Source organism: Cornus florida, unplaced genomic scaffold, assembly GCF_030987335.1.
Source record: "Cornus florida cultivar Cherokee Brave unplaced genomic scaffold, ASM3098733v1 CherokeeBrave_3.0.0_Hap2_Chr05, whole genome shotgun sequence".
Lineage (NCBI taxonomy): Eukaryota > Viridiplantae > Streptophyta > Magnoliopsida > Cornales > Cornaceae > Cornus > Cornus florida.
The window spans coordinates 82,976,973-82,991,110 of record NW_026775575.1 but is presented as its reverse complement, the minus strand read 5'-3'; the positions used below and the strand labels follow the sequence as shown (position 1 = coordinate 82,991,110).

The 14,138-nt window shown below is 27.0% G+C and overlaps 1 protein-coding gene and 1 non-coding gene across 2 annotated transcripts; both read left to right on the top strand.

The window, feature by feature from the left end:
- Positions 1-8,249: 8,249 nt before the first annotated feature.
- Positions 8,250-12,222, top strand: LOC132307221 (gamma-interferon-responsive lysosomal thiol protein-like). The gene is made up of 5 exons (XM_059804923.1): positions 8,250-8,709; positions 8,832-8,897; positions 9,220-9,360; positions 11,454-11,546; positions 11,756-12,222. Exons 1-5 carry the CDS (start codon positions 8,419-8,421, stop codon positions 11,972-11,974), a joined length of 810 nt encoding a protein of 269 aa, XP_059660906.1. The 5' UTR covers positions 8,250-8,418; the 3' UTR covers positions 11,975-12,222.
- A 1,119-nt stretch (positions 12,223-13,341) lies between these two features.
- On the top strand, positions 13,342-13,423 carry TRNAS-CGA (transfer RNA serine (anticodon CGA)). The gene has a single exon. It is a non-coding gene; the product is annotated as a tRNA-Ser (tRNA).
- The last annotated feature ends 715 nt before the right edge of the window (positions 13,424-14,138 follow it).

Below are 14,138 nucleotides of genomic sequence, written 5' to 3'. Positions count from 1 at the left end.
TTTTCCATGTCTACCTTCCTGATGCCTGAACATCGAATAGTCAAAATCTCAAACAATTATTAAAGTTCAGGTGAAGTGAGACTATTTATCTACTACTTTTCTTCTGCAAATGGAATTTCTCATAAATGATGCTTAACAAAAAATAAAAAATCAACACAAAAAATTACACATTAACTGTTTTTGGATCCCCAACACCACCAACGCAGCAGTCGCCGCAGCCTACATCTGCGACCAATTCATCACCGTCTCTGACGACAAAAGTTTCATCTTCGCCGGTTCAATCTCCGGCAACTCCAGATCTGGACCCTTCTTATCAGGATGGTTGTGGGTAAGTTCACTCACTCCGAGTCTGAGTTGACTCGGCTACGGACTCACCTCACTTTCAGTTCCAGCTCTGACGAATTGGTGGCCACCACCACTACAGGTCAGTCCGGCGACGCTGTAAGGGACATGGATCTCCTCGAATCATCCATGACATGATAACAGATATCGAATATGTTCCCACCACCCACATGGTGGGCTGAACTCGGCCGGTGGAATGGACTCGGCTGACTTGCTGCAAGGTGGGCTAAACTCGGCCGGTGGAATGGAGGATTCGGAACGGTGACCGGCAAAGATGAATGGGATGGTTCGGCGAGGATGAAAGGACCGAAAGAGAGAAGGAGAGAGAAAATGGGTTTCTTGATGGATTCTACCCGTAACTCAAATTTAATTCATTTTTATTTTTGTACAGGTGTCAAGTTTTCATAGCGCCACGTCATGGTGGAGGGCAAAACTTGTCATGATGGGACAGGACCCGAGCATTGCTCAAACTAAAACACAGGCCTCCAGTTTGTTGAGTAACAAGACAAAATATATCAGCGGACCACTAAGATAGAAGAACAGCAACGAGTCACCCAAAAAAAAACCACTCAAACCCCGCACAAAAAGACAAGGACACCAAAACTCGACATAGATCAGGGATCCGGAGACAAAACAACAAATCTACCCTGTCGAGCAGAAGAAAGCCAAACAGGAGCAGATCTAACAAAACAGCATGAAACCCACCTACCGAGCAGAAGAGAGAAAGCGAATGGGAGGCAACTGAGGGTTAGAGAGAGGCGAGAGAAAGCGTTGGATAGAACATGGTTGAAAGGTAATCATTAACCTGTCTTGTGGAAAAATTATTCATTGTAACTAGACCGATGATTACAATTATTTCACCAAAACAACTTATTTAAGATTAAGATGGCTTAGACATTAACTTGGTCCGGAGTGAATTAAATGGCCAAATGAAAATTCAAGTATCGTGGTGTGCATGTTTCTTCTTGCCAAGGAAATAAAAAAAAAACCCAAATATTGTCATCCAAATGAGGTGTCAAAAGCTCGAGCTTAAACTTATATTTATTTATATTAAAAAAAGGCACGTGTAATGCACGTGATGAATGCTTTGTAACTTATAGAATTTTTGTTTATATATATATATATTTCTAATTGTTGATTTGAAGTTTGTAACAATAAACGTTGCAATTTTTTGTAACTCTTTTTATATTAATTAATAAATATTTTTTTATATTAATAAATAAATACTGAAATATTTTGAAATTGGTGGTAGAGTTTAAGTTTTGTAAATTTATAAATTCTTTTAGATTATTATATTTATACTGAAATATTTATATTTTATTTTTTATTAATTAATAATTTTTTATTTTAATACTGAAATATTTGAGTTTTGCAAAGTAATAAATTCTTTTAAATAATTTAAATTTTATTAAGTAATTTGTAATTTGAATTTTATTAGGTAACATTTTAAAAATTATATATATATATATATATAATAGTATAGATTTTAATTTTATTAGATAATTTGTAATTTGAATTTTATTAGATAATTTGAAATTTAGTATAATTTTTAATTTACAATAGAAATTCAATTATATTAATTTTTAATTAAATTTTAAAATAGAAATTCAATTATACTAATCATACATTAAATTGAATTTGATATAAAAATTTATTATATAGAGCTTGTGGTTTTTGGAAGACCCTATGTTATATTTTATTTTCTTTAAATATATCATTGTCTAATGTGATAGAGTTTTATATAAAATAAAATAGGTAATTTGCGGTAGAGTTTTATAGAAATTATTTTATTTTATTTAAATATATCTTTGTAAAATTAGATTTTCTTTTATTAAAAAACTCATAATAAATAGATAAATATGAGGGTTATCTACTTATATTTGATAGAGTTCTCTTTTTATATTAATTAATAAATATTTTTTATATTAAAAAATAAATACTGAAATGTTCAAATTCTTTAACTTTTATATTTTATTTATATGTATTATTATATTATTATATATTTTCTTTAAATATATCCTTGTCTAATGTGATAGAATTATAAAAATTGTTTTATTTTCTTTAAATATATCCTTGTTTAATTAGATTTCCTTTTATTAGAAAACTCATAATAAATAGATAAATATAGGTTATATATGATAGAGTTTTAAAGAAAATAAAATAGTTAATTTGTGGTAAAGTTTTTGTAATTTATGTTAGAGCTTGTAAAAACTCTTTAAATATATCCTTATTTAATGTGAAAAAAGTTTTATTCCAAATAAAATAGATAATTTGTGGTAAAATTTTATATAAATTATTTAATTTCTTTAAATATATATATCCTTGTCTAATTAGATATTCTTTTATTAAAAAAAAAAACACTCAAAATAAAAGGTAATTTGTGGTAGAGTTTTAGAAAAATTATTTTATTTTTTATATAAATTATTAAATATTTTTTACATTAATAATTCTTGTTTAGTTATATTTTCTTTTATTAAAAAATTCATAATAAATACATAAACAGTTAATTTGTATTAGAGTTTTACATAAACTCTTTTTAAAAAATATTTTATTTTCTTTAAATATATCGTTGTCTAATTAGATTTCCTTCATCAAAAAACTTATAATAAATAGATAAATACACAGGTTATATGTGATAGAGTTTTAAAGAAAATAAAATAGATAATTTGTGGAAGAGTTTTATAGAAATTATTTTATTTTCTGTAAATTTATTTATAATAAATAAATAAATAGGTAATTTGTGTTAAAGTTTAATAGACACTCTTTTAAAAACTCTTTTTATATTAATTAATAAATATTTTTTATATTAATAATTATTTTCTAATTAGATTTCTTTTTATTAAAAAACCCATAATAAATAGATAAATAGATAATTTGTGTTAGAGTTTTATAGAAACTCCTTTAAAACTTTTTTTTATATCGATTAATAAAAAAAAATTTATCTTAATAATACTTATCTAATTAGATTTCCTTTTATTAAAAAACTCATAATAAATAGATAGATAAGTAATTTGTGTTAGAGTTTTATAAAAACTCTTTAAATATATCTTTGTCTAATGTGATCGAGTTTTACTGAAAATAAAATATGTAATTTGTGATAGAGTTTTATACAAATTATTTTATTTTCTTTAAATATTTTCTTGTCTGATTAGATTTAATTTTATTAAGAAAAATAAACATGAAATATGTAATTTGTGATAGAGTTTAATAGAAATTATTTTATTTTCTTTAAATATATCCTTGTCTAATTGGATTTAATTTTATTAAGAAACTCATAATAAAACCTAATTTGTGGTAGAGTTTTAGAAAAATTATTTTATTTTATATATCAATTAGTAAATATGTTTATATTAATAATTATTGTCTAATTAGATTTTCTTTTATTTAAAAATACATAATAATAAACAGATAAATAGGTTAATTTGAATTTTATTAGGCAGATTTTAGTGTTTTTTAGAGATTTTTTTTATTTATAAAAACTCTTTTCATATCAATTAATAAATATTTTTTTATATAAATAAATAAGTTTTGAAATACTGAAACTAATAGTACAGATAAAAACTCTTTTTTTATCAATTAATAAATATTTTTTATATAAATAAATATATACTGAAACTTTTTGGCAGAACTTCTGTAATTTTGGGTCTATGCCCCTCTGAATTTCTCTCTGAAATTCTGAATTTTTTAGAAATCTCAATTTTGTACCCTTTTTTCCTTTCTCCATACTTCTATTTATAAGTTTATTGAATTAATAGGATGATGACATGTGTCTTCTTATGATAATGACATAATCATAATTGGGCAGGGCCGGTTATATTGTGATAATTATCCATAAAAAAAATAACTATTCTTTTTATATCAATTAATAAATATTTTATTGTTAATTATTTTATTAGGTAATTTTTAGATAATAAAAGGTAATTTGTGAAAGAGTTTTAGAAAAAACTATTTTATTTTTTATATCAATTAAAAAAAAATTACATTAATAATTCTAATTTAATTAGATTTTTTTTTATTAAAAAACTTATAATAAATAAATAAATAGGTAATTTTTGTTACAGTTTAATAGAAACTATTTTAAAAACTCTTTTTAAATCAATTAATTAATATTTTTTATATTAATATTTCTTGTCTAATTAGATTTTCTTTTATTAAAAACTCATAAAAAATCGATAAATAAGTAATTTGTGTTAGAGTTTTATAGAAACTCTTTTAAAACCACATTTTAGATCAATTAATAAATAATTTTTTATATTAATAATACTTGTCCAATTAGATTTACTTTTATTATAAAACTCCTAATAAATATATAAATAGGTAATTTGTGTTAGAATTTTATAGAAACTCTTTAAATATTATATCTTTGTCTAGTATGATAGAGTTTTATTGAAAATAAAATATGTAATTTGTGATATAGTTTTATAAAAATTATTTTATTTTCTCTAAATATATATCATTATCTAATTAGATTTAATTTTATTAAGAAATTCATAATAAAAGTTAATTTGTGGTAGAATTTTAGAAAAATCATTTTATTTTATATATCAATTAAAAAATATTTTTTATATTAATAATTCTTGCCTAATTAGATTTTTATTTATTAAAAAATTCATAATAATAAATAGATAAATAGGTTAATTTAAATTTTATTAGATAGATTTTAGAGTTTCATAGAGTTTTTTTTTTTTGTTTTTTTTTTTTTTAAAACACTTTTTTCATATCGATTAATAAATATTTTTTTATATATAAATAGATACTTAAATGCTGAAACTCTTTGCACATTTAATAATAGTATAGATAAAAACTCTTTTTATAATAATTAATAATTTTTTTTATATAAATAAATAATTACTGAAACACTTTGGCAAAGCTTTAGTATTTTACAATGAAAATTAGATTTTTTTTTTTACTAAAAAATTCATAATAATAAATAGATAAATAAGTTAATTTGAATTTTATTAGGTAGATTTTTCAAGTTTTTTTTTTTTTTTTTACAAAAACACTTTTCATATCAATTAATAAATATTTTTTTTATATAAATAAATAAATACTAAATACTGAAACTCTTTGCACATTTAGTAAATAATTTTTATATAAATAAAGAAATACTGAAACTTTATTTTTTTCTTTTATTAAAAAATTCATAATAATAAATAGATAAATAGGTTAATTTGAATTTTATTAGGTAGATTTTTGAGTTTTATAGAGTTCTTTTTATTTTTTATTTATTTATTTATTTTTGATAAGAACTCTTTCAATATCAAGTAATAAATATTTTTTATATAAGTAAATAAATACTGAAATTTTTGCACATTTAATAAATTTTTTTGTATAAATAAATAAATACTGAAACTCTTTGGCGAAGCTTCCATATTCTGTATTTTATATATAAATAAATAAATACTGAAATTCTTTGGCAGAGCTCTATAATTCTGGGTCTATATCCCTCTGAATTTCTCTCTTTATATCAATTAGTAGATATTTTATAATAAACAGGCAATTTGTGTTAGAATTTAATAGAAACTCTTTTAAAAACTCATTTTATATCAATTAATAAATATTTTTATATTAATAATTATTTTCTAATTAGATTTCTTTTTATTAAAAAACTCATATAGATAAATAGGTAGCTTATGTTAGAGTTTTATAAAAACTCTTTGAAAACCTCTTTTTATATTAATTATTAAATAATTTTCTATATTTATAATATTTGTCTAATTATATTTTCTTTTATTAAAAACTCATAATAAAAGCTAATTTGTGGTAGAATTTTAAAAAAAATTAGTAATTTGTGATAGAGATTTATAGAAATTATTTAATTTTCTTTAAATATATCCTTGTCTAATCTGATTTCATTGTACTAAGAAACTCGTAATAAAAGTAAATTTGTGGTAGAGTTTTAGAAAAATTAATTAATTTTATATATCAATTAATAAATATTTTTGTATATAAATAATTCTTATCTAATTAGATTTTATTTTATTAAAAAATTTATAATAATAAATAGATAAATAGGTTAATTTGAATTTTATTAGGTAGATTTTAGAGTTAGCTAATTTGTGATAGATTTTTTAGAAAATTTTAATTTTCTTTAAATATATTATTGTTTAATTATATATTTTTTTAATTAAAAAAACTCATAATAAATAGATAAATAGGTAATACGTGTTAAAGTTTTACAGAAAATATTTTTAAAACTCATTTTATATGAATTAATAAATATTTTTATATTTTAATAATTCTTGTCTAATTAGATTAGCTTTTATTAAAAAAAAACTCATATCAAAAGGTGATTTGTGGTAGAGTTTTAGAAAAATTATTTTATTTTTTATATCAATTAAAAAATATTTTTTATATTAATAATTCTTGTCTAATTAGATTTTCCTTTATCAAAAAACTTATAATAAATAAATAAATAGGTAATTTGTGTTAGAGTTTAATATAAACTCTTTTAAAAATCTTTTTATATCAATTAATAAATATTTTTTATTTTAATAATTATTGTCTAATTAGATTTACTTTGATTTAAAAACTCATAATAAATAGATAAATAGGTAATTTGTGTTGGAGTTTTATTGAAACTCTTTTAAAATCTCTTTTTATATCAATTAATAAATAATTTTTATATTAATAATACTTGTCTAAGTTTTATATAAACTCTTTAAATATATCTTTGTCTAGTGTGATAGATAAAATCGGTAATTTGTGATACAGTTTTATAGAAATTATTTTATTTTTTTTATAAATATATCCTTATTTAATTAGATTTAATTTTATTAAGAAACTCATAATAAAAGCTAATTTGTGGTAGAGTTTTAGAAAAATTATTTTATTTTATATATCAAATAATAAATATTTTTATATTAATAATTTTTGTCTAATTAGATTTTCTTTTTTGAAAAAAAAAATTCATAATAATAAATAGATAAATATGTTAGTTTAAATTTTATTATGTAGATTATAGTATTTTATAGAGGTTTTTATTTATTTATTTATTATTATTATTTTTTATTTTTAAAAACTCTTTTCATATCAATTAATAAATAATTTTTTATATAAATAAATAAATGCTGAAACTCTTTGCACATCTAATAATAATATAGATAAAAACTCTTTTTATATCAATTAATAAGTAATTTTTTTATATAAATACATAAATAAATACTGAAACTCTTTAGTATATCTTTTGTATTTTACTTTGGAATTCTGAATTTATAGAATTATCAATTTCTGTATCCCTTCTCCTTCCTCTATACCTCTATTTATATGTTTCTTGGATTAATTGGATGATGACATGTGTCATTTTCTGATAATGATATAATCATAATTGGGCGAATTGGTTATATTGTGATAATTATTCATAAAAAATAAATATTCTTTTTATATTGAGTTAAAAATAAGAGTTTATATAGAAGGTGATTGATTTTATTAGGTAATTTTTAGAGTTTTATAAAAACTATTTTTACAAAAATTATTTTTATATCAATAAATAAATTTTTTTTTATATAAATACGGAAACACTTAAACACTTTGCACATTTAATAATAATAAAATATAGATATAGATATAGATATAAATATAAATTTTGTTTCCAAGCTTAAACTTATTATATATTGGATCCTGTTTTTGCTTATTTATTTATTATTATTATTATCTCTTTCCCTTTTTCCATTTCTCTTTTTCTGAAACATATATAATTTATCATTCAACTGAATTTTTTCAACCGAAGAAATTTAATTCCACTTGCCTCGCTGAATTTTTTTTCAAGAAGGTAATTTTATTGCTAGTGGCAACAAAATTAGGTGTTGTCGATTGAATAAAAAATAAATAAAAAGAAAGAGAAAAAAATAAAAAATAAAACAAAAGAACAGTGAAGAGTATATTCCGCCACATTATAAGGTGCCAACTACTAGGTCTTATCATGAACTATTGACGGGCTCTGCGTTTGCCACCAAAGTCTGTCAGCTCCAACTGGAAGAAATGGCGTAACTAATACCTCTGTCTTTATCTCTCTCACGCACACACTCTCTCTCACACACAACCCCTGAAACCAAAACCTCCAATTCGAAGCTTTTAATGGCTTATCATCAGTTAATCACTCTCTCTCTCCTTTCTTATATGCTCTTCTTCGTCTCCCTCTTTCCTCATTCTTCAACATCAGCAACATTTTCTTCGGCATCGTCTCCCGATTCTTCCGATAAAGTCTCTCTGGGATTGTACTACGAAAGCCTGTGTCCTTACAGTGCCAATTTCATCATCAACTATTTAGATAATATCTTCACTAATGGTCTCATCGACATCGTCGATCTCACCCTCTTCCCTTGGGGCAACGCCAAGATCAAAGGCAACAACACCGTCGTTTGCCAGGTTCGCCTATTTCTCCTTCACTTTGTCTGCCTTCATATATACATAAATGTGTGTTTGTATTTATATAATTTGCAACAATGTGGTGACTAAAATTGCTTGTTTTTGTAATGAGATGAATGCAGCATGGGCCATTTGAATGCTTGCTGAACACTGTGGAGGCATGTGCAATCAGTGTTTGGCCTGATCTGGTAAGAGTAAGACCTAGGCATGAAAATTATTATGTGTCATAAACTTGTTATTTGTAGAGGGGATTAGTAGTATTTTAGAAATTTACACTATGCCACTAATCACATTAATTTCAGATTTTTACAGGAAACTGTTTCTTTTGTGTGTGAAGATTTTGCTTTTTATAGAGGATTGTGTTATAATTTTGGTTGAAGTTTATAAAACCTCTAGCATGTGCTGAGTTCTTTGCACACTGTTCTTAGTTTTGCATAAAGTTTATTGATTCTGTAAATTGTTTGAGAAAATGCATTTTGTCCCAATTGATGATATGAAACTCTGATGCAGAACGAGCACTTTCCTTTTATCTATTGCATTGAGACTTTGGTCTACAACCGGACATACCCCGAGTGGGAATCATGTTTTGAGAAATTGAGTTTGGATCCAACACCAATTTCCGATTGCGTTAGTACCGGATATGGGGCGGAGGTTGGTATTTTCTGTCCAAAATTCAGCTTTCATATTGTTTATTCAAGTTTTTATTTCAGTACATGTGAAATCACATTGTTGGAAATGTATGGCTTACTTTTGATTTCCTTTTATAGAGAGTCAAGTTTTCTTAAACTGCAATTGTTTCCAGTTTCTGCAATATCATTGATGAAATATATCAATGTCATAAGATTTCTTCAGCAAATAAGTTCATATTGTTTGTCTCATGTTCACTGGAATAATTTCTTGTATTCATAAATAACCTCCAAGTACGAATGACAACAGGGCGGGTTTGGCCAGGGTACCTTCCCCATCCCCAGTCTCGATTAAGAGAGGACCCCCCGTCCCTCCCCCACTCCCGTTCAAGAATTGACTTCTCATCCCCATTGCCGACCTAACCCAGCTCCATCTGTCACTCTATTAAAGCCATAATATACATACGAACAAAGGTGATGATGTTGATGTTTGATATAAGGGACTGATAAGGGTGTAATATAAATATAAATACATATAAAGAAATACATGCATATATTAGGGCTTCAAGCTGACATAAGATATAGAAAATATGATTTTTACAACTCATATCAATGGCATTTGTTTAGCTGCATTAGAGTTTGCTACTTAACCGGCCATTGGACGAGAGTGATGGCCATCGGAATCCACCAAACCAGAATACGGCTGAAGACAGTGACAGACGCCACCGTCAAAGAGAGAGATAGATGATGGCAGGATGGAGTAAGAGAAAATGGCAGGAGATGGAAAGAGAGAGACAGCAGAGAGTGAGAGAGACACAGTTGGGAATGCGATGAAAATTAGTTTTTTTGTATAGTAACATTAAGGGTATCTTAAGATATCAAACAAGAATATAAGGGCACTAAGGTAATTTTATACCATAAACAAAACAAGGTGGGGCGGGGTACTCTTTCCCCGACCCTGTGCAGGCTTTTATTCTCTCCCCCCATCCCTGATTTAACACCCCTCACCCCCTAACGCATCCCAATAGGGACGAGGCGGTGCAATTTGCCATCCCTATTCCCTACTCCTAACTCCTAAGACTACTATACGACAACAGGACAACAGGACATAATTCTTGTTTGATCTCTTAAGGGAATATTCTTCCAGGGAAGTTTTGGGAATGCTTTGCCAAGAAATGTTTCTAGCATTTTGAGTCCCTTCTTATTACCTGTTGATAGAAATGCCTTTTCTTTAACCTGGAAATAGTAAATTGAAAAGAATTTTATACAATTTTTTCATCCTGAACGATTTGGTAGTGGATTTTTCTGAATTCAAAGACTCATTTATGGTTGTTTTCAAGTCAAAGGAAGCAAATGCACTAGGTCATTCTGTAATCTGATTTTAAACTTTTTAAAAAAATACTGTTCATATAGAATTAGTTGTTTTTGGTTCTTTTGACTTTCCTTTTATATGCAATGGTATCCACGGCTGAAACTAAGTGCAACCAATTGATTGTTAAAACGTAGATGGAAAAGTTAGGAGTGCTATGATTCATGTCAACTAAAATCCTCAGTCTTTTGAATATCTCTCGCCTTTGTAATGTGAAGCAAGAAAAGTTGGCTTGAGGATATATTAAAGGTTGAGTGAAGATGAAGGGAAGTGTTATTAGAAAAGTATTAAATACTAAAAAAAAATGGGTGAAAATGTGAAGCTAACAAGTAATGCATTCTTAGAACGTTTCATATGAAGTGGTCTTTGTTGTATTTCATACAACTCTGGATGAATAGTGGTGAAATGGAAAAACAAATTGACAAGTATGACTTGAGTTGCCACTGAAACCACTGATTTACGATAACTCCAGAGGTGGAGTTACTTATGCATAGTGGGCTTGTATTGAAAGTACCTTTGATTTATACAACTAGAACAGTATGATTTTTCCCACTATAATATTGAGTTCGGAGTTATAAACATCATAAGACAAAAGACTCAGTCTCAATACAGCATACTGGCTGTAACATATTCATTCCTTGTGCCACCTAATTGATTTTGTTTATTTATTTTTTTCTGTTTTCTCATTGGCACTGAACGTTTCTTCTCTAAAAGTTTACTGGTTGCTTAAATTGATAATTTTTATGCAGCTTGAACTACAATATGCAGCAGACACAAATGCCCTTGAACCTCCTCATGAATATGTGCCTTGGGTAGTTGTTGATGGACAGCCACTCTATGAGGTTAGTTTCTTTGGATTCATTGTTTTTGTTGGTCCTTTGAATAAATCAGGTTATGCTTCTCTGTGCAACAATATGATTTTTGCATAACTATTTAGTGAATGACTTGAACAAAGAATTGCTTAGGTTCATGTCATTATAAAGATTATTGGGAGTGTAAGTCATAGGTAAGAGGGGATATTCAAAAAATGATGTCATTTCTCTTGTTGCAGGACTATGAAAACTTTATAAGCTATATCTGTAAAGCTTATAAAGGGACTACCGTGCCCAGTGCCTGCAGTGACTTGTCCCTTGACGCCATTCCAGAGGAGAAAGCAAACTCTAAGCCTTCAGTCTGCTACACTGAAGAAACAACAAAGCTGACATTATCAACAATAAGATCAGTGATATCATCCTGGATTAGCCAGGTTTACATGGCAGCTTCGGTATAAATGTCCTGCAGTTTCATATACGTGATCTAATACAGTTTCTGCTGCTGCTATCACCAATTGTTGGGTAGTATAGTGAAGAGCCGGTCACCAGAACAGATGGTATTATTTGTTATAACTGTGATGTTCTTTGCTGTTAACTAATAATAATACTGGTGATCGATTGAGATCTCTCTGTGTCTCTCTTTTTTGGGGGGCTTAATGTATATACTGTTCGATTATCCTTGCAAATTTTTACACATCTTTGAAAAGATGCACTGCGTAACAAGTTTGATGATAGTTCTTCCATTTGTATTTCCTCTTTGAAAACATGCATGGCGTAAACGATTGTGTTCTAGGGACCAATCTTACGCAGAAAATGTCCAGTGAAAAAGAAAAGGGACTCAGTAGATCATGTAGATGAACTACATGTACAGTTGAACACTTTTTAACTGCTTCAGCTTCTTTGTTATAATAATCTTTGATGAGATGCATCCCCAAATGCTTTCTATAGCTTTCTAAAGTCGAATGGTTAGAATTATAGAGTTCAAAAAAGATTGTAAACACGGCGTTTGTATCGAATAAAGTATATACTTCGACTTTCTTGTGCTAGAACTGCAGTTACATCGCTTTTCCATTTCTATTCAAGCGTTTTTATGTGTTTTCACACCCCTTTGAGACACCGAAATATGGACAAATTCCTTTTCTTAGGAACACATACCATGAACCTAACATCAGGTGGAATTTGTATACCTTTCCCCCATCCTCTAGTTCAAGATGGAGTCACCATCTTAATTCTCTCACACTGCAATTTAAGATTATTTGAAAAATGTTTTAGGAAATTGTTAACCAATAATAAAAGCTAAACTAACATTCAAGCTCCCAAAATCATGCGTGATGAATATATACTTATGCCTAATTATTTAATGATTTGAATCTCCAAAGGAGAAGTGGGTGTGTGAATAGTGTTTATTTATATATATATATATATATATATATACTCCCTCCCTTATTAGTAGTCCATTTTTCTCTTTTTACATGTCCCAAATTAGTTGTCCTCTTTTAAAAGTCAAAGCATCTTTTCTTTATATTTCCATCATTGTCCTTTATCTTTTTAAAAAATTTCAAACTCTGTAACTATATATATTTAAATTAAAAAAGACAATTTAGTAATTTTAAAAGGGGACAATGCATTAATTGCATGTCCCCTTAAAAAGTTATAAAATCAAGAATGGACCATTAAAAAGGGACGGAGGTAATAGTATGAATTTGCATTTTGGTCCCTTTATTACCTCTGTTCTATATTCAATTGTCGACAGGTCAGTCGAAAGGGATTCTCAAGTAATTATGATCGATAATTAAATATATTATGGATAACACTAACACATATTGTCGATATGTCCGAGTGGTTAAGGAGACAGACTCGAAATCTGTTGGGCTTTGCCTGCGCAGGTTCGAATCCTGCTGTCGACGATTTGTATTATTTAAAAAAAAAAAAATTGTATTCTCTCTTCTGTTCGTGCATTGTTGGCTTGTCCTTTTTATTTAATTTATTTTAATGTTTTTATGATAGACTTAAAGATAATATTTTATGAAAAATGATTTTGTCTTCTCTCCTCTGTTCGTGTATTGTTGACTCGTTATTTTAATTTAATTATATATATATATATATATATATATAGACTTGAAGGTAATATATTATGAAAAATGAGATGGTGATAAAATGGCCATCGGTGATCTGAGAGGCATTGTAATGCGCGAACTTGAATTCTTAACCCTAAGAACAAACCTAAATTCGAAATGAAGTTTGATGTCACTTATATGCATGACATAGAGCTCTATATGCATAGAGCTCGTGTACTCTTACCATGTACCAAGTCTAAGCTATTTGGACTGCCCGATGATTCGGGCCAATGAATTAAAACACGTAAGCACATCCCACTTAATTAGAACGCTTCATGGGCCTAAGATTTTAAATGGATGTCTCACTGGACTGGGCTGGGCTGGGCTGGGCTTTTGAGTTCTAACACCAAAATTATGTCCACCAATTGGAATTGGAAATAGAACCCAAAAAAAAAAAAATTTAATTTAATTTTCAAAGTTACTTTCCACGCTCCAATTTCACCTGTCAAACATTGCCTTGGTGCATTTGAAGTTCTTTAAAACATAACACTTCTACAACATATAA

What these genes read in the sequence shown, in the direction of transcription:
- LOC132307221 (XM_059804923.1), top strand. Translation starts at nt 8,419, where the DNA reads ATGGCTTATCATCAGTTAATCACTCTCTCTCTCCTTTCTTATATGCTC. An exon ending in ACAACACCGTCGTTTGCCAG is followed by an intron (nt 8,710 to 8,831) that starts GTTCGCCTATTT and finishes AGATGAATGCAG; the next exon opens with CATGGGCCATTTGAATGCTT. An exon ending in ATGGACAGCCACTCTATGAG is followed by an intron (nt 11,547 to 11,755) that starts GTTAGTTTCTTT and finishes CTCTTGTTGCAG; the next exon opens with GACTATGAAAACTTTATAAG.